This window comes from Haemaphysalis longicornis, unplaced genomic scaffold, assembly GCF_048455015.1.
Source record: "Haemaphysalis longicornis isolate Haplotype H1 unplaced genomic scaffold, Haemaphysalis longicornis Haplotype H1 scaffold_9, whole genome shotgun sequence".
In the NCBI taxonomy this organism is placed as follows: domain Eukaryota; kingdom Metazoa; phylum Arthropoda; class Arachnida; order Ixodida; family Ixodidae; genus Haemaphysalis; species Haemaphysalis longicornis.
In genome coordinates this window covers 116,579,418-116,600,420 of record NW_027526460.1, presented here as the reverse complement: position 1 = coordinate 116,600,420, position 21,003 = coordinate 116,579,418, and the positions used below count along the sequence as shown (strand labels likewise).

The 21,003-nt window shown below is 43.9% G+C and overlaps 1 protein-coding gene across 2 annotated transcripts in view; it reads right to left on the bottom strand.

Moving 5' to 3' along the window:
* LOC144153817 (sodium-coupled monocarboxylate transporter 2-like) overlaps positions 1-21,003 on the bottom strand; it is a 109,069-nt gene that overhangs the window by 13,767 nt on the left and 74,299 nt on the right. For both annotated transcript variants that reach the window (XM_077685548.1, XM_077685547.1), the window contains exons 7-10: positions 15,723-15,852; positions 13,505-13,593; positions 12,665-12,774; positions 12,373-12,440 (exon numbers count right to left, since the gene is read on the bottom strand). In XM_077685548.1, the coding sequence (XP_077541674.1) occupies positions 12,373-12,440; positions 12,665-12,774; positions 13,505-13,593; positions 15,723-15,852 (397 nt within the window). The remainder of the gene's footprint in view (positions 1-12,372; positions 12,441-12,664; positions 12,775-13,504; positions 13,594-15,722; positions 15,853-21,003) is intronic.

Below are 21,003 nucleotides of genomic sequence, written 5' to 3'. Positions count from 1 at the left end.
AAGTACACCGAAGCTGCGCTGTCTGTTTCCATTCGGTGGTAAGCTTGTCGCTGATAACAACATTTGTATTCTGTGCCCGCTGCCAGTAGTTTGCGGTAAGGAGGACACAAATGATCGCTTGTTCGTTTTTTTTTCTCGCTAACCAGTTTATATAATATTGCGTTTTCCCGTTTACGGTCCAGGTGTCCTGGTGCAGCTGTTGGGAACCTGTGGTTAGAGCGTGACAGGGCGGAGTAGCATGCGTATCCCGGGACTGCTTTAAACACCTCGGGTAGCGGCTGGGTCACTTTGGTTTTTGCAGCTGAAAAAACTAGGCATGCTCGCATGAAATGTCATTACCATCGAAAAAATGGCGTGTACCCAGCTAAGAGGGCTACGGATGCAATGCTAGTAGTATTTGCCCCATGTTATAGGCATTCGAGAACACGAATTAAAAACATTTCATCGGTCCTCCTTAGAAACAGCTTTCAGCGCACATCGAGCCAGCTTGAATAGAAATCTTGAATGGTGAGCTGACTAGCGGTGTCGGGATAATATGTATTAAGAACAGTAATTTTCTAACCACTATATGAAAACTGTTGTCGGTCACCTCCAGCTGTCCCTATAGGGGAACTTGTAGTTGCCGCGGTCGGAAGCCGCCATTTTAAACTCCTTCTATTTTGCTAAATAACTACTAGCCGCAAGCGGACCGCAAACAAACATGCTGTCGTGTGCACAGGGCTCGCCCGCACTCGGTGCAACCCGTTACAGCACATGGTGGAAAGTTTTAATAATGCATTGCTAGTGCGTTTGTAAAAGAGGCCTCCAAGGATCCCCCAAAAAAACACTAAATGTCTCTTCTCGAGCGGCATTTACCCACAAGCTGTTTGTTGCCAATAGCTGAAATTGCGTTTCCTGTTCAGAAGTCGCTGTTCTCGGAAGCCTTCGGCGTTGCACCATGACTCTTGCTACTGACCTAGTCGTCTTTCCCGTTTGTGGGTGCCTGTACTATAAAAATAATTGATGGTTATTGTGCGCGGCAACTTCAACGTGTAGCTTACAGGTGCTCTTCGTTTTATTCTTCAACTTCCTGCCGATAAAAAAATGCCGGAACATTACCGTGTGCAACATCTGTCATTGGAGATAAACAGCCGGAAATTCACGGAAAGTATAAAGCTGCCGCTAAGCAATGATTTAAACGTACCGAAGGTGTCACTTTCCCAGGTAATAATCTCTACACGGAAGCACAGCGGCCAACCTAGAAATGACTGAAGCTTAAAGTTTACTGCTTTGTTCACGTCAGTATCCTTTATAAAACGTTTTTTAGGTCACGTGTCTTATGTTTCACGACTTCTACTGTCAGAATATGAAATGACTCATGGAATCAAAAAGCGTGCGTTGGAGGTGGCGTCAAAGGACGAGAAACAACACGCACTCGACTGGGAAGCGTTTCATCGCACAAGCTCGTTCGCAACAATTACGAATTAAGCCCAGTTTCATCCTGCTTAAAATCTGCTGAAACAGTGTAGTTGTGTTTCTCTCTTGTCGGCTCGAACATCAACGAGTGCTCGCCTGAGAACGGCAGCGCCGCCTCCGAGCAACTTCTACGGTTCACGCACAAGAACCGGTAGGTAAACGCCAATACCGGGAAGCTCTCTCCCCTCTCTTTTCCCTTTTGGGAGAAAGAGGAACCAGCTCCTGCGACACCACTGCACCCTCTGTCGGGGAATGAAGGCACCCGTGCCATCCATGGGTGACACACGACTTACAGCTGGCTTAAAAAAGGCTCGACCTATAACAGCTAGGCTGTTAAAATACAAACGGGAGACCGCGTTTTATGCAACACCTGAACATCCGCTCAGCCACTTTCATCCATCACATCATGTCCACTGTGGATTTTCAGCCCCAAACGCAAGGGTGCCCGGAAGCAGAACGAATCGCAAAAGAGCAGCACACGTTTTTTTTGCTACTTATCTCTGTGAATCTTGCCCAGGTATACAAAACTAGACCAGCTGTTAGACCAACTTCCCAAGCACTGATTTAACAGCAATGATAGGCCTTTCAACAAACGCACCACTACCCCCATGACGGTATACCGACAGAACAGCACGCGACCAAAGGGCACGCGACAGAAGTTCAGTGACGTAGCAGCATGGCGTCAACAAGACACCCGACAAAACAGCACGCAAGAGAACAGCACAGCGTCAAGAGCGCACACGACAGAAAAAAACTGCGGCACAATAGCACAGCGACGAACGCTCACGCGAGAAAAGAGGACGGCGACAAAACAGCGCACTGCAAGAGCAGAGCACTGTAACAGCTGAGTGCGGGGGTGTAGCTTGGTAGTCTGGCATAGTGCACTCGCGGGCCGGGCTCGGGACGTGTAGCACGCATTTTCTCGGGCCCGTGTCGGCCTCGAACCAAAGTTTTTTTCGGGCCCTGCTTGCCCGGGCCACACCGCACCGGGTCCGTGAAGCTCGGCAATCCTCTGATGCAAATTCTAAATAGCTGACAACAAAAAGTTATTTTGTCGATCTTTCAGGTTAACTGAAAACAAAACGAAACGAAGTGCAGATTCACTACGGCGCTGTTAAAAATATGATAAAAAGGCGATTACGCTAAACAACCCTTCCTGACAATGAAAAACGTCCTTGTGTCTGTCCCTGTTATTTGTGTACTTTGAAGTTTTCAATCATGCAAGAACTAGCCCAACTTGCCGTTTAATTTAAAAAAAAGTTGGGACCCGTCAGCATAGTCGGGAGATGACAGGCCAGAAAACGAGCGCATTCCAGCCACACAGTATAACATAATTCTCTTTTCCCCTGCTTTTCAAACAAAAAAAAAACAGTGACCTTGTACTGTGTGCAGAGTTTTAGGGACCAATTTTTCAAGCACAGCCCATGATTTCTTCGGGTAAGAATTTTTTACAAAACCATTATTAAGGGCAAGAGGAAACAGAATCGCAGAGAAAATAATGCTGCCAACGTAACTAGAGGGAAAGACAAAACTGAAGTGGTGAAACTGCACAGATCGTCTGCTCAAATCTCAGCAAGTAACGGAACATCAAAAAGTGCAATATCTATTGAAGAATTTCAATATTAAAAAAAGTATCCACTTGCTCAGAATCATTTAAGGTATCATCGGTGTGCCTTGATTTCGATGACTGGCAAATGAAGCTCCACGACTGCCGAAAATACAGTTTCTAAGTAAAGATATTTAAGTTGTACAAAGTTTGCTCCAAGTTTGCAGGACATTTAAGTCCAAATTAGTCGTATGCGCTTTGTGTCTACGCTTTTTCGGGTAACAGCAGGCGTCTTCTAGTTCGTGTTCCCGTCGCTGTTCCCGTCGGAATAGCGATGCTATTTAACAATAGTCTGGCGTGCTCGGATTTCTTTTATTGAATTCTGCCAGGCTAAGGCCGGGCTCGGGCTCATATTTTAGTAGTTTGTCGGACTCAGGCCGGGCTCGGGCTCACATTTTAAAAATTTGTCGGGCCTGGGCCGGGCTCGGGCTGTGTCTCTATCGGGCCGGGTCGCGCCGGCCCTAGGAATATCGGCCCGTGGAGTGCTCTAGTTAGTGCACTGCACGAGCCCGTGCTCGGGCCAGGTAGCTCACATTTTCAGGGTCCCGGACCGGGCTCAACCATGAACAAAATTTTTTTTCGGTAGTCACCCTGGCAAATCCCTGAGTCTCGGCAGACGTGTGCCACAAATTTTAAAATGTTGATGACAAAAAGTCAGCTCATTGATCGTTTAGGTGAAATGAAAACAAAAAAGCTAAGCGAAGTAGCCGCGGTGCTGTTAAAAAAATTACAACATCGTGTACTGCAAGTAAAAACCCTCCAAGCCAACACAAGAAAACGTATGGGCGCCATCAGCATAGTGCGAGAGAGTCGTTCAGAAAACCAGAGCACTCTGGCAGTAGAGTGCACGATTTTCTTTTGTCCTGTTTTTCAAAGTACAAAAAAAAACGTGACCTGGACTTTGCTTTTTGTGCGGACAATACCGCCAAAGATAAGCTAGCCTACCCTTGCGTCTTTCTTACACCTTTTATACACATTCTTTGTGCAAATAAAAGCGACTTCTTGAGTAGATGACTTTGGTAGAATAGGAGGAACTTGGCTCCACTTGGATAGGCACCTGGTACAAACCGACAACGAACCTTAGCGAATATTAGTGAAAAAGTACAAGTTAAACTAACTTTCAGCAGAGTGTGCTAGCGTCAAAAATAAATAGGAAGGATTGTTCTTTGGCAAAGGAATTGAATGGAACAATGACAGGTGGAATATCTGCCCAAGAAATGCCTAAAAAAATCGACTTTTCTCAGAATCATTTAGGCGATCCTCAGTCTGCCTTAAGTTCGAAGACTGTTGCGAATGCAGTGCGTATATCGCCGAGATTCTCTCCAAATATACTCTTTTTAAGTGAAGGTATAAACCTTGCACAAATGTAGGTCCAAGTTTTAAACAAATGTAAATTACGTAATCTCACTCCATGCTTATTTTAGGTCAAAAAGATCAAACTTTCTAGTGCTGATGTTTGGAGTCTGGCGGACTCGGGCTGATCTTAAAGAGACACTGAAGTGATTTCTAAACATTGCGGATTACTAGCGCAACTTGTAGTCCGGACTCCATAGGAAATGTTTATACAATTCAGATCGCGTTCGCGCGAATTTATTTAGAAAAAAATTTATTCGAAAATGCTGTCCTCCTCTCTGCAACCTCGCCCATTTTCGGTAGCGCTTTTGTGTGATGTCAGGAGGAGATGAGCTGGCAATTGGCTGCGCTACTGCACGCCTCGCCGGCCTTACGATAGAGTCACTCGGCCCAAAGTTTAGTCCGGAGGCCGCTGACGGGTCGTCGAAATTCACTCGCTCAGTTTAAGCTAAGCCACAACACGTTTGTGAATGGAAGAAGGGGCTTTTGTTTACTTTGTTTTTTGTACACTGTATCAATCTCCCAGTCCGGGTCGCTCCACACAAGTGCTGCACAAGTGCGCATGCGACGCATCGCTGGCTGCTACGCTAGTAGGAAAACCTAAGGCCACTTGAAGGCGGGAGAAGAGTCAGCGACGTCAATATAGATACCAAGGAAATAAAATGAACTGAAACTTTTACCGTAGAGCGTAAAACTAGGAAGAACGAAGCACCTTTTTGCGCTGGGCGAACAAGCACAGCGGTCAGCCGCACGACCACACATCTGCGAACGTTTTTCCGTCTAAGAAGTGCAATTGCTAGACGTAAGATATTGTGGAAGTTCGGGGGACCCTTACTGCACGAGCGCTATACAACAAATACTCACCTAAGGTACTTGAAATGCTAAAACTAAATAAAAGCGTAAACTGGTTATAGCTTATATACCATATACAGGGTGGTGCGACGGTACTTGGAACAATTTAAAACAATTTCCTGAGCGTACCGCCGCTCTGTTTGCGCTCAAACTTACCACGAAGGTCGCATTTCGTGCTCTTTTTTGTTTGATACCGGAAACAACGATGGTACTTACCTGTGTATTTTGAAAATAAATAAAAACAATTTTCGCCTATGCGGAATGGCGGCTATGCCGAAAAGGGCACACTGATTCCGTATATACTGTTCCGTTTGCTACCTGCTGCACTAAATGTCGTTCATGGTAGGTTGTAGCCAAAGATCTCATTCAGTTTTATCGATTGATTGATTGATTTATTTATTGATTGATTGATTGATTTATTGATTGCTTGATTTATTGATTGATTGATTGATTGACTGATTGATTGATTGATTGGTTGATTGATTGATTGATTGATTGATTGATTGATTGATTGATTGATTGATTGATTGATTGATTGATTGATTGATTGATTGATTGATTGATTGAAGGGTTTAACGAGTCGATGGCTCCGGATTAATTTTGACCACCAGCGCATCATTAATGTGCGCCGAAATCTCGTGCACACGTGCATTCTTGCTTTATGCCGCCTTCCTGTTTATTAGCAATCACTCTATTGTATATTAAACCAACCATAAGTCACTACTTCATCGTACTAGGTGATGCGTATTTGCTTCAGGAATTTTTTAGGGGCGAAGCCCCTTAGGGGCGAAGCCCCTTAGGGGCTTGGGCTTTCTGCGTCTCCTGTCGTCGTCGCCTCCTCTCATAGTCGCCATTGGAGTCATGGTGCTAAAACACCGGGATACTTGTTTTCCAACACCTCGCGCTATAACGGTTCTTCCATGTGGGCAAAAAGGCGTGCTAAAAGAACACACCTGGACACTCATTTTGCAACGCCTCACGGTAGAACGCTTCGTGCTTCAAAGACACGACAATTTTCCAGCAAAAGTGTATACCTCTACCCCTCAACGATTTCATCGCCGTGGGCAAAAACGCCATGGCGCCAAGAATACACTTATACACTCCATGCTTTGCCCCTCCCCATGTTTCACGTTACGGAGATGACCCGGGAATATTTTTTTGTTCGGAAACACTGTTCACTATCATATTCAAACTTAGTGTGTTAGTTGCTATAAATTCTGTATTCTTGTATCTGATAAATTTGAATTTTTTACTTTTACAAGGGACACATTCTCGGAAACACCCTATTGTTCATATTCTAAATTTTTGCACACTGTAGGTGTCCTCTCGCTGGAAGAGTGAGCGAGTTCCTGCTTTTAAGGCAGGGTCGAAATTCTAACCTACGAACTACCGGCTAATCTCTATTCTACGCGTGCTTTCAAGCTCTTTCAGACAGTATTGAATATGCTACTCTCGTTAAGTATAAAACACATATTGATAGCTGAGCAACACGGTTTTTTAACTACGCCATCGCCCACTCCAATCTCATCAATTTCATGCTGTACGCGTCGGCAGCTGTGTCAGCCAACTTGATTTGCCTTATTTTGATTTAAGTAAGGCTTTTGATGTCGTCTTCCAGTATCTCTTATTTAACAAACAGTCTCAACTCGCTATACCCCCATCCCTTAACTGCCTCCTATGCAATTATTGACGTCAAAGGTTGTGTTTTTTTAGTGTAACTTGGCAGTCTTCACTTTGTTTCCTTTGTTGGTGTCCATCAGGGCTCTGTACTCAGGCCACTTCTCTTTTCAATTTTTATGAATGATGTTTTGCCGGTGTTTAAGGATTGCGATTTTCTCTTATAGGCTGACGACGTCAAAATATTTCAATTTATTTTGAACACTGCAAGCTGTTCCCCTCTCCATAGAGCAATCTCATCATTTGCGCACTGGTGCGCTTGCAACAAACTTCTTATCATTCCATCTAAAACTAAGGTAAAACATACACAAGAAAAACTGACACCTTGTTCCCCTACGGCATTAACGGTGAAGTGCTACCTCGTTTGGCAGAGGTAAACGGCCTCGGTGTCAATTTTGACAGCAAGCTGAGCTTCTCGTCTCATATACGTATGATCACTCGTAGGGCTCTTCGATCCATTCATGTTGTGTGCCGGATATTATAGAAGTTCAAAGAACCGAATTCTCTTCTGAACCTCTACACTACTATGTTTTCCACGCAGCTTGAGTTTTCTTGTGTTGTTTGTAATAGCACTTGTAAAACAAGCTGTGTGCTCATTGACAGGGTTCAAAATACGATTATATCTATCATTAACCATCCCTTCACCGGTAATAATGACTCTGGATCCTCTGCATTGACGCTACCACGAATAATCTCTAGGCGGATTAAGGCGGATCTCCTTTACCTATTCCAATTTAGTAACGGCTCAGTGTCTTCTGTAGTGCTTCTACAACATTTTCCACTGTTTGTGCCGCAGAAATTGACCGCGAAACACGATTTTTTTATGATCCGAAATGTCTGCGTGGCTTGTGCCCTCTGTTCCGAATGATGTTTTTGTACCACCGGCACTCTGAATGTTTAGATATAATTATTGATTCCCCCGACTCTCTTTCGCAAGCATGTTCGTGAGCTTGTCATGCCATAACTTTGCGCTGTTTCATTCTAGTCTTCGTGATGTGCGACTTTTTGCTGTTATTTCGGCGTGAAGAGCTAGCAACGCAAACCTTTTGCCTTTTTTTCTTATTGCTTTCTTATTTTCCCGTAGCTTTCAATGTATACATTCGTTTTATGCTGTCTATCTCGAGTGGGAGCCATCTAAGATCACTGTTTTTGTACGCCTTATATTATTCCACCAGCGTATTTCTCTTGCCAGTATGTGTGCATGCGTAAAAACCGTTCGCGTGCATTGCCCTATTGCTATAGGCACTACAATTTGTATTAAGGGCTGGCAGTCAAGAAAACCTGGGAAAGCAAAGGGGGGAGTGCGGTAGGTTATAGAAATAGATGAGAAATTTTTTGAGTAAGAAAAAGGTGAAAAAATGCCAGCCAGGTGGGATCCGAATCCACCACCTCCCGAATACCGGTCTGGTGCGATGGCCACTACGCTACCGGCGGGGCTGTTTCCCCACCACTTTCTCTGGTATTTATGTATATTGCAAGACTCGAACACGGAAGACTCGAATGACGTGTTTAATGACGACGCAACCTCGCCGAGAGGCCGTTGCAAAAAGCGATGGTCAAGAAGGCGCGAGGATGAAAGATAAAGAAGATGGTGTGGTGCACGCGTGCGCCACACTGATGATGAGTTGCTAGACGGGATTGGCCATTCGAGTAACAGTTAAGAAAAACAATGACGCCTGTGCTCACAATATATATATATATATATATATATATATATATATATATATCGTAGAGCGCACAGACGAATGGGTAACGAACAAACGAACAAAGTTTGTTCGTTACCCGTTCGTCTGTTCGCTCTGTGGTATTTTCACCGGGCCCATTGCATCATCTTGTGAGGTATATATATATGTATATATATATTTTTATATATATATAGTCTGAAAACAAAATAGGAACTAACACACAGAGAAGAAAAGAAAATAAGAGAAGTAGAGACAGAGAAACACGAGAAAAACGTAAAACAATAAAAGAAGTTGACAGGCGTTTCAGGAAGAGGACTTCCTTTTTTCAGAGTACCGAATAAGATGGTTTCAAGGTTATATATATATATATATATATATATATATATATATATATATATATATATATATATATATATATATATATATATATATATATACACAGAAACATAGGTCGGCAGTCTACAATGCCAAAGGAGGCATAGGGGTGTGGTTAGACACTTTTCTTTTTCACTACAGTTAATTAAGTAAACATTTTTTTTAAATATACAGAAGAAAGAAAGAAAGAAAAACACGCGCCCAGAGTGGGGACTCTGGGCGCGTGTTTTTCTTTCTTACCGTTGTGCCTGTAGCGCACGGGCACATAGCTTCTAAAGCAACGCGGCTTTTTCGACTTTCCCATGACGAAGGGCGCGCAGCGGTCGCTGCCATCCGTGTTAGTGCACAGAAGAGCTGTGACGCGCACTTTGCTATGGTTCCCGCCAGTGCATGTGTTGCCTTTCATAGCGTGCGTTTTAACCGGCAACATCTGAGTTTCATGTGCGTTGTAGATGTCGCGCTGCGCATAGCTTGAAATAACTTCTCCGTTTTTTTTCAAGCCACGCTGCAACATCTTGGTCACTTGCGCAACATCTTGGTCACTTGGTCACTAGGCATCAAGGCTGCCAGAACCGAGACCCTCGCTAGGCTTTCGCAGAATAATATAGTAAGGAAAAGAGGGGCTCGTTGAGGAAACACAGAAAGATAGGTCAGCAGTCTACAACGCCATCTTTCTGTATTTCCTCGACGAGCCCCTCATTTCCTTACTATATTATTCTGCGAAAGCCTAGCGAGGGTCTCGGTTCTGGCAGCCTTGATGCCTAGGTAGCATAAGAGGGCTTCCTGCCAGTAACCCACTCATGACAGGCTGTAGACGTTCGAGTCACGCCCCGGGGGTTGAAAAGAAGGTCCCCTTCTCCCCGTGTAGTCAGAGTGGCGCTGGGTACCACCCTCCAGCGTCAGATACACTTCTAGTAAATATAAATAGCCCAGAAAGTGATTGACAACACAGTCGCCCAGATAGCCGAATTGGTAAGGCATTCGACATGTAATGGAAAGGCGTGGGATCGGTCCCCACTCTGGGCGCGTGTTTTTCTTTCTTTCTTTCTTCTGTATAATTAAAAAAATGTTTACTTAATTAACCGTAGTGAAAAAGAAAAGAGCCTAACCACACCCCTATGCCACCTTTGGCGTTGTAGACTGCTGACCTATCTTTCTGTATATATATATATATATATATATATATATATATATATATATATATATATATATATATATATATATATATATATATATATATATATATATATATATATATATATATATATATATATATACAGATATATATATATATATATATATATATATATATATATATGTGTGTGTGTGTGTGTGTGTGTGTGTGTGTATGTGTGTGTGGTGTAGGTGTGCTTGTTAAAGCGTGTAATTGTTGATTGATTGATTGTAGGGTTTAACGCGCCGACGCAACGCAGACGATGAGGCGCGCCGTAGTGGAGGGCTCCGGATTAATTTTGACCACCTGGGGATCTTTAACGTGCGCCGAAATCTGGAACACACGGGCATTTTTGCTTTTCGCCTCCATCAGAAAAGCGGCCGCCGCGGCCGGGAATCGAACCCGCGACCTCGTGCCCAGCAGCGCAACTTCTTAGCCACTGAGCCACCGCGGCGGGTAAGAGAGAGAGAGAGAAATAACACTTATTTAAAGAGCTCCCCCTCATGGGGCGGTGGCGGCTGCCCACAGGGCCGCAGCGACCTGGAGGCCTCGGGAGGCGACTAGCACCTGGTCCGAAACCTCGGAGCTCCGCATGGCCTGCTCCCAGGCCTGGGGGGTGGGGAGGGGTGGGTAGGGATTCAGCGTGTAATTGTTCAGCGTAAGCAATATTTTCTCGTGTGAATGAGAGATGTGCACATCTTGCGTCGCTGTTTCCTTTTGTTGTGTTTTTGTTTGGCACAATTTTGGCACAATAATAAACATTGATTGATTGATTGATTGATTGATTGATTGATTGATTGATTGATTGATTGATTGATTGATTGATTGATTGATTATACTCCGTTATTATCCTAAAAATTGTAGGGCTACTTCAAAACGTTTAGTGTAAGTGATCGTTTCTATAAACCCTTATGTTTAATTGGAAACAAAAGCCATTTTGAGTTTCATGCTAGCCAAGTCATACTTTTTTTCTGAATTTTGTGGTTTATACAAGTGCCTTTTCTCTCGGTTTCCGGATAGTTTCCCAAATTCGGCGCTGGCTTTCGGTGCTTTCATTTGAAACATACTACATAATGTAATAAACGGGAACATTTTTTCTGAGATAGGAAAGTGAAGAGCAAAACTCGTAGAGAGCATTGTGCGCCTTCTATAATCTTTGTATCAATTTTAAAATCTCAACAATTGCCCCATTTGGCGTTCCAAAACACGTGTCCTTCTGTCGTCGTGCTGTTTTGACGCTGTGCTGTTTTTTTATGTGCTCTTCTGTCACGTCCGCTTTTGACACCGTGCTGTTATCTGGGTGCTGTACTGTCGGCTGCCGTTTTGTCGTGTGGTGTTTTGACGCCGCCCCCACCTTCACTCCCACTATTTTCGATGTCGAGTTTGAAGCCTACTCTTGATATGTCCTAGAAAGGTCTAAATTTATTCGCGTTCTTTTAACCACATAAATGCATTTAGGTCACTCATGTTACAGGTGAACAAATGTAATAGATAATGAATAAAGTTGTGTCACAGTGATAAAAACAGAGATACTTTATTTTTTCACCTTGAAGTGACCCACTACACCCCCAAAAATTATGACGCGTCAATGATTTGAGTATTACCTTAAAGTAATTTTTTTTCATGAAGTTCATGGCCAAAGAGCTAGACTTAACGTTTATATGGTTGAATTTGAGTGAATCACACTAGGAATGTTTCCACTTCCGGTCAGTCGGAGGAAGTTTTATAATGAATCCGCAATGTGGACTCGTCATAAAACCTATTGATTTTGCGAACTTGTTTTCCCTGATTCCATAGTAGTAAAAACCAGCAAAGGTACTTGCCAAGGCTCATTACTTTTGAGGACCCCTTAATCTTAGCAGCCTTAGCGCGGAATACATTGTAAACAAGTTTAGAAGCATATTGGTAACTGCTAAAATATTTTTTCTCAGAATATACGAATGCCCTAACTTGCATTCAAAATTCCCCTTTTTTTCAAGTTACAAATGAATAAACGCCAACGAGAAACTAATATGAAGTTTTGTTTCAGCTTGAAAAATAAACCGTTCTATTTCTTTGTAATATTGATGCGCTCTGAAAATTGTAGGAAACCAAGAAAACAGTTTTCTACACAACCAAATTTTCCTTTCTTGGACTTTCATATAAAAACGGGGTACCTCTGTCGAGAAATAAGAAATGCGAAAAAGTAGACAAACCCTAATAATGGATCCCATGTAGCCGCAGACACAACTGTACATTGTCATAATGGCGCCGATTCCGAATGCTGTAGACGGTAAAACATAAAAATTGCGTTATAGGACCACACGAATTCACCGAAAACAGTATAGTTATTTAACAGCCTTGTTTTAGGAAACGCGTGCGATGGCTGTTTTTATTCTTATGTACAACAAACATCCGTGAGAAATACTGGCGTATGTTTTTTTTTAAAAAAAGCAAGGTTTCGTTGCAAAAAAGATACGTAGCGGTAAATATAGCTGAGGAACTTACCCAATCCACGTGTCACCCAGCCTATTCGCGAATCCGGGATTTTCCAGTGCTGAGACAGAACATCCACGTAAAGAACGGCAGCCTGGGAATTGATCACCGACGATATTGTGCTAAAGAAATTGAAATTGCCATTAGTCGACGGTCTCCAAAAGCACCTTTGGGCACTATCATTTCCCAAAGAACAAAAAAATCAATGAAGATTCCCACAGCCGCATTGCAGGCCACTGTTTGCGAACGCATCTGTACAGATTGGCACCGTTAGGCGTGCGTGTGAAGCAAAACAAAAATCGCTGTCTTAGGACAGTGTAGGAACTGGTTCCCAGATGATATCGGGTAGCAGGAAAGCGTTAACATCACGTCTTTGTTTACTACACTATTACGGCGACAACACAAACTGCAATGATACCAGCTGTAATGCTAGTTGCACTGGCCGTTCTCCCCCCAACGTTGAGAAATTAATCTTAACGTAATGGAAAAAATAAGTTCGTGTCGGAGATAAAAAAGGGCCATCTTTCTTTTTCTGAAAAAGAAACAAGGGTAAACATGGCAGCTACTAAGACAGCAATAATTGAGCTATTTGTTTATTTTTGACTGTTTAAAGCGCCGAAGCTATAATTCCGCTTTGACAGCGCTTGTTGTGGAGCTCTCCGGAATACAGTTGACCACCTGGAGATCTCTAACGTGCGCCGAAATCTGGACACAGGGCCGTTTTCTCGCAGCGGTCGGTATCACACTCGCGTCGTTGGGCTCTCCTGCACAGCCTCCTCGGCCACTGAGCCACCTAGGCGGCTCGCCACACAACCTTGTGAAGTGGAAAGTAAAGCACGGTAAATGTCTTACCTCGTTGAGGCGCTAACAACTGCCGCTAGGAAAAGGCCCGTAAAGCCTGCAAACTCCACAAGGTTGTTCTTCACGTAGAACGGCAAGATCTGCGGTAAAAACATTTGAAAGTTTGTTTATGCGTATATATGCATGCCTTCTTACCTCGTCTGGGCGAGAACTTAATAAAGCGACACAAGCGGTAAATACGTTTACGAGATATCGCTGTACTGCACTATATGTTTAATGGTCATTCATTCCGTCGCAAATTACCTGCCACAGAACGGCATGGTGGACTGTCTGTGCCGAACTGTCTGTGCGTGTGCGTCAGCGCAAGTGAACGACGGGACTACGCGACGTTGCGAAGGGGCCTTCAAGACAAAATGCACGTCCGGTTCATTAAAAAATGCTGTTTGGTCTCCACAACAACAATGTCAGTGTTGTCGCAAACTTCAGAGAAAACGCAATACTGACAAAATTACGCACACCTCCCCTCGCGGGAACCCTGGTGTGATGCAACGCATGTCATGGGGGGTTCCATTGGCGTTTTCCATCGTATTGATTACGCTTATAGCAGGGATTCTCACGCGAAGGGGAGGTGGGCACATGACCGTCGACTGAGACCGCCGGAGCGCGGCATGCCGCTTTATATTCAGAGCGCCCAAAGGAGAGGAGAGCGCGAAGAGAGAGAGAGTACTGCACATGCGCAGCGCGCGCAGCGCCGCCCACCGGCGCCTAGCTATGTGTTATTTATTTTTTTTATTTACAAGATACCTACATCGCCTTGAAGACATTTTTGTATGGGGTACATGAAACATGTACAGACCCGAGGAGAAAAATACATTCATACATGCATCTACACTTTTTTCAAGAGCACTAATTTGTGTTAGTTCAAAAAATGGACACCACCTTTATCATAAACGGGAGAAAAAGAGATCGTTCTTTTGTATGCTAACCAATTCCTCTGGCAAAAAATTACAATCCCGCATTGGTCTGGGAAAAAATAAATAGGAAAAATGTTTATTCTTTGGGATTACTGTACAGTTTTCTGGAATTATCATGACGCATTGATATAGTTTGGCTCGAGGAGGTGCTGTTTTGTGTCAATACTGATTTTATTGTTGTGAATGCAGTGAAAAACATTCAACAATTTTTGATTGATTGATTGTGGGGTTTAACACGCCGACGCAACGCAGGCGATGAGGCGCGCCGTAGTGGAGGGCTCCGGATTAATTTTGACCACCTGGGGATCTTTATCGTGCGCCGAAATCTCGTACACACGGGCGTTTTTGCTTTTCGCCTCCATCAGAAAAGCGACCGCCGCGGCCGGGAATCGAACCCGCGACCTCGTGCTCAGCAGCGCAACGCCTTAGCCACTGAGCCACAGCGGCGGGTCATTCAACAATTTTTGTCGTCTGCACTCTAGTGGTTGCCAGCTCAGGGTAGCTATAATCGTCGAGGTGCTGGCAAACCGGTCATAATTGTTAGTAAAAAAACGCGCTGCCTGGATTTGCAACTTTTCTAAAAATCTTGCTGCGAGATATTCTTGGTGTGGGACCCACACTACGCTTTGGTCTACACGTGTGTTGGTCTGCCTTTTCGGCAGTGGCAGCTTCAGATTGCAGTTGTGGATGTGTTGGTGAGAATCTTCCGAAGGATAATCGGTAGTGGGCAAGGATATCTGTGTAGCTGAGAAAAGCAGTGGGTCGGGATGAGAGAAAAGGCAATGTGTCGTGGGTCGGGGTTAAACTGGGCGGTGAACCTGATCTCGGGGACCGCGGCATAGGTTGCTTCGTTGCCCCGCAGGCCCGCGTGGCCAGACGCCCATACCCCCGGGTGTCCGGTGAGATAATTACGGCAAGCTGTTTGAGGGTCCTTGATGACAGTGCTGTATTCTTTATGTGTGGCTAGGTCGAGGGCTATGGCGATTTTTAGAGCTGTCTTGGAGTTTGTAACACCACAAATTGTACTTCGCAAAACTGAATGGTGGGTTGAGAACCTGTTTGATCTTTTTGCCATTGGCTGCGATTTTAAGCTATTGCTGCAGCTTTAAGAGCTATATTTGTGTTCAGGAAGCTCTAATAAGATAATATTGGCCAAATTTATTTACTATTTAGGGTCCCTCGAATACGTTGTATACGAAGCCCGAGTGGGAACAACCTTTAATGCCTTTTGGTCATTTGTATTTTTCAAAATCTGTAGCCCGATTTTGAAATCTCCGAATAAAAGGATTACTCACTTGATCGTAGCTTTGGATAGACCCAGTAAGCTCAGGATCACACCCACGGAACCAGATAACTAGGGCTAGCGACATTCCAACGCTCACAAAATAAACCGCAGTAAGCATGAAGGAGCCTATTATCAATGTCCTGCAAAAAAAAGTACATAACAAAATCTAAGACTCTAAACAAGCTTTAAGTAAAATATAAGAGTCCTGTCTCCAAGCAAGAAAGCATAATTTGTCTCGGTATTTGTGTCTGTCTATTTCTGTTTTTGTTGTGAGATTTTACTTTGTCTTCACCCGTCATACATAACCACTGTTTGGCGCTCTTTGCCCCGGCTGGCCTTGCGCCATAATAATCGAACCATCATCATCATCATCATCATCATCAACGCTTAGCTCAAGTAAGAAAAGGAATTACTTAGTTACCACATCTGATATAACGATTTTTTAAGAAGAATAACCCTATTTTTGTAAAGAACAGTGATCATAAAAGATAGCACCAGAAGAAAAGCGGAACGGCCATAAGATGGCGCAGCACTCTCACATGCAATTTGATCGTGCACAGTTCTGTATCATTTAGGGGGTTCATAAATAGTGGCGCAAACTCACTTGACCTGCGCGAACAAGTTCAACGTTTTAGTACAAAATCAAAACCTCTTACTTCCGCAAAAGATGGTTAAAATGTGGAACCTAATCACACCACCTGAGTCAAAGTAACAGTCCAAAATTTAGACTGCTTTGACCATACCGGATCGCACAATGTTTTTTTTTTTATTTTTTCTATTGCATTTTCAACAAACAGTCACATCAGTGTCGGTTTAAAACCCGCCTACCGAACTTCGGTGGGCGAAAACTATCATAAACATCGAAAGTACACAATTTCTCCAAAATGGGTAACCACGTAAGCTCCGGGCACTGCATATTAACTACTTCCTTCAGCATACAGAAATTCTGAGCGATGTACTTGCTGTCAGTCTTCCCGTCAGTATCAGATGGGCGCACCGCCATATGACTCGGCCAGAGGGCGTGTAGGCCCAAGAGCATTATCACATCATACGGAACACTGTCATGTTTGTCCACAGGAATGGAACGGGTTCCATTCGGTGTCAAAGGCAAGTCTTTTTTCGGGGTTCGCTGAAGGACTTCCCCCTAAAAAATACGGCATCCCAGCAGTCACTGAAGACGTGGTCTATAGTTTCGGGTTCCTCACACAAAAAAAAAGTCGGAATGGCCCAATCGGATAGACGTCGTGCACAGTTCTGTATCATTTATAGGGGTTCATAAATAGTGGCGCAAACTCACTTGACCTGCGCGAACAAGTTCAACGTTTTAGTACAAAATCAAAACCTCTTACTTCCGCAAAAGATGGTTAAAATGTGGAACCTAATCACACCACCTGAGTCAAAGTAACAGTCCAAAATTTAGACTGCTTTGACCATACCGGATCGCACAATGTTTTTTTTTTTTATTTTTTCTATTGCATTTTCAACAAACAGTCACATCAGTGTCGGTTTAAAACCCGCCTACCGAACTTCGGTGGGCGAAAACTATCATAAACATCGAAAGTACACAATTTCTCCAAAATGGGTAACCACGTAAGCTCCGGGCACTGCATATTAACTACTTCCTTCAGCATACAGAAATTCTGAGCGATGTACTTGCTGTCAGTCTTCCCGTCAGTATCAGATGGGCGCACCGCCATATGACTCGGCCAGAGGGCGTGTAGGCCCAAGAGCATTATCACATCATACGGAACACTGTCATGTTTGTCCACAGGAATGGAACGGGTTCCATTCGGTGTCAAAGGCAAGTCTTTTTTCGGGGTTCGCTGAAGGACTTCCCCCTAAAAAATACGGCATCCCAGCAGTCTCTGAAGACGTGGTCTATAGTTTCGGGTTCCTCACACAAAAAAAAAGTCGGAATGGCCCAATCGGATAGACGTCGTGCACAGTTCTGTATCATTTATAGGGGTTCATAAATAGTGGCGCAAACTCACTTGACCTGCGCGAACAAGTTCAACGTTTTAGTACAAAATCAAAACCTCTTACTTCCGCAAAAGATGGTTAAAATGTGGAACTTAATCACACCGCCTGAGTCAAAGTAACAGTCCAAAATTTAGACTGCTTTGACCATACCGGATCGCACAATGTTTTTTTTTTTATTTTTTCTATTGCATTTTCAACAAACAGTCACATCAGTGTCGGTTTAAAACCCGCCTACCGAACTTCGGTGGGCGAAAACTATCATAAACATCGAAAGTACACAATTTCTCCAAAATGGGTAACCACGTAAGCTCCGGGCACTGCATATTAACTACTTCCTTCAGCATACAGAAATTCTGAGCGATGTACTTGCTGTCAGTCTTCCCGTCAGTATCAGATGGGCGCACCGCCATATGACTCGGCCAGAGGGCGTGTAGGCCCAAGAGCATTATCACATCATACGGAACACTGTCATGTTTGTCCACAGGAATGGAACGGGTTCCATTCGGTGTCAAAGGCAAGTCTTTTTTCGGGGTTCGCTGAAGGACTTCCCCCTAAAAAATACGGCATCCCAGCAGTCTCTGAAGACGTGGTCTATAGTTTCGGGTTCCTCACACAAAAAAAAAGTCGGAATGGCCCAATCGGATAGACGTCGTGCACAGTTCTGTATCATTTATAGGGGTTCATAAATAGTGGCGCAAACTCACTTGACCTGCGCGAACAAGTTCAACGTTTTAGTACAAAATCAAAACCTCTTACTTCCGCAAAAGATGGTTAAAATGTGGAACTTAATCACACCGCCTGAGTCAAAGTAACAGTCCAAAATTTAGACTGCTTTGACCATACCGGATCGCACAATGTTTTTTTTTTTATTTTTTCTATTGCATTTTCAACAAACAGTCACATCAGTGTCGGTTTAAAACCCGCCTACCGAACTTCGGTGGGCGAAAACTATCATAAACATCGAAAGTACACAATTTCTCCAAAATGGGTAACCACGTAAGCTCCGGGCACTGCATATTAACTACTTCCTTCAGCATACAGAAATTCTGAGCGATGTACTTGCTGTCAGTCTTCCCGTCAGTATCAGATGGGCGCACCGCCATATGACTCGGCCAGAGGGCGTGTAGGCCCAAGAGCATTATCAGATCATACGGAACACTGTCATGTTTGTCCACAGGAATGGAACGGGTTCCATTCGGTGTCAAAGGCAAGTCTTTTTTCGGGGTTCGCTGAAGGACTTCCCCCTAAAAAATACGGCATCCCAGCAGTCTCTGAAGACGTGGTCTATAGTTTCGGGTTCCTCACACAAAAAAAAAGTCGGAATGGCCCAATCGGATAGACGTCGTGCACAGTTCTGTATCATTTATAGGGGTTCATAAATAGTGGCGCAAACTCACTTGACCTGCGCGAACAAGTTCAACGTTTTAGTACAAAATCAAAACCTCTTACTTCCGCAAAAGATGGTTAAAATGTGGAACTTAATCACACCGCCTGAGTCAAAGTAACAGTCCAAAATTTAGACTGCTTTGACCATACCGGATCGCACAATGTTTTTTTTTTTTATTTTTTCTATTGCATTTTCAACAAACAGTCACATCAGTGTCGGTTTAAAACCCGCCTACCGAACTTCGGTGGGCGAAAACTATCATAAACATCGAAAGTACACAATTTCTCCAAAATGGGTAACCACGTAAGCTCCGGGCACTGCATATTAACTACTTCCTTCAGCATACAGAAATTCTGAGCGATGTACTTGCTGTCAGTCTTCCCGTCAGTATCAGATGGGCGCACCGCCATATGACTCGGCCAGAGGGCGTGTAGGCCCAAGAGCATTATCACATCATACGGAACACTGTCATGTTTGTCCACAGGAATGGAACGGGTTCCATTCGGTGTCAAAGGCAAGTCTTTTTTCGGGGTTCGCTGAAGGACTTCCCCCTAAAAAATACGGCATCCCAGCAGTCTCTGAAGACGTGGTCTATAGTTTCGGGTTCCTCACACAAAAAAAAAGTCGGAATGGCCCAATCGGATAGACGTCGTGCACAGTTCTGTATCATTTATAGGGGTTCATAAATAGTGGCGCAAACTCACTTGACCTGCGCGAACAAGTTCAACGTTTTAGTACAAAATCAAAACCTCTTACTTCCGCAAAAGATGGTTAAAATGTGGAACTTAATCACACCGCCTGAGTCAAAGTAACAGTCCAAAATTTAGACTGCTTTGACCATACCGGATCGCACAATGTTTTTTTTTTATTTTTTCTATTGCATTTTCAACAAACAGTCACATCAGTGTCGGTTTAAAACCCGCCTACCGAACTTCGGTGGGCGAAAACTATCATAAACATCGAAAGTACACAATTTCTCCAAAATGGGTAACCACGTAAGCTCCGGGCACTGCATATTAACTACTTCCTTCAGCATACAGAAATTCTGAGCGATGTACTTGCTGTCAGTCTTCCCGTCAGTATCAGATGGGCGCACCGCCATATGACTCGGCCAGAGGGCGTGTAGGCCCAAGAGCATTATCACATCATACGGAACACTGTCATGTTTGTCCACAGGAATGGAACGGGTTCCATTCGGTGTCAAAGGCAAGTCTTTTTTCGGGGTTCGCTGAAGGACTTCCCCCTAAAAAATACGGCATCCCAGCAGTCTCTGAAGACGTGGTCTATAGTTTCGGGTTCCTCACACAAAAAAAAAGTCGGAATGGCCCAATCGGATAGACGTCGTGCACAGTTCTGTATCATTTATAGGGGTTCATAAATAGTGGCGCAAACTCACTTGACCTGCGCAAACAAGTTCAACGTTTTAGTACAAAATCAAAACCTCTTACTTCCGCAAAAGATGGTTAAAATGTGGAACCTAATCACACCACCTGAGTCAAAGTAACAGTCCAAAATTTAGACTGCTTTGACCATACCGGATCGCACAATGTTTTTTTTTTTATTTTTTCTATTGCATTTTCAACAAACAGTCACATCAGTGTCGGTTTAAAACCCGCCTACCGAACTTCGGTGGGCGAAAACTATCATAAACATCGAAAGTACACAATTTCTCCAAAATGGGTAACCACGTAAGCTCCGGGCACTGCATATTAACTACTTCCTTCAGCATACAGAAATTCTGAGCGATGTACTTGCTGTCAGTCTTCCCGTCAGTATCAGATGGGCGCACCGCCATATGACTCGGCCAGAGGGCGTGTAGGCCCAAGAGCATTATCACATCATACGGAACACTGTCATGTTTGTCCACAGGAATGGAACGGGTTCCATTCGGTGTCAAAGGCAAGTCTTTTTTCGGGGTTCGCTG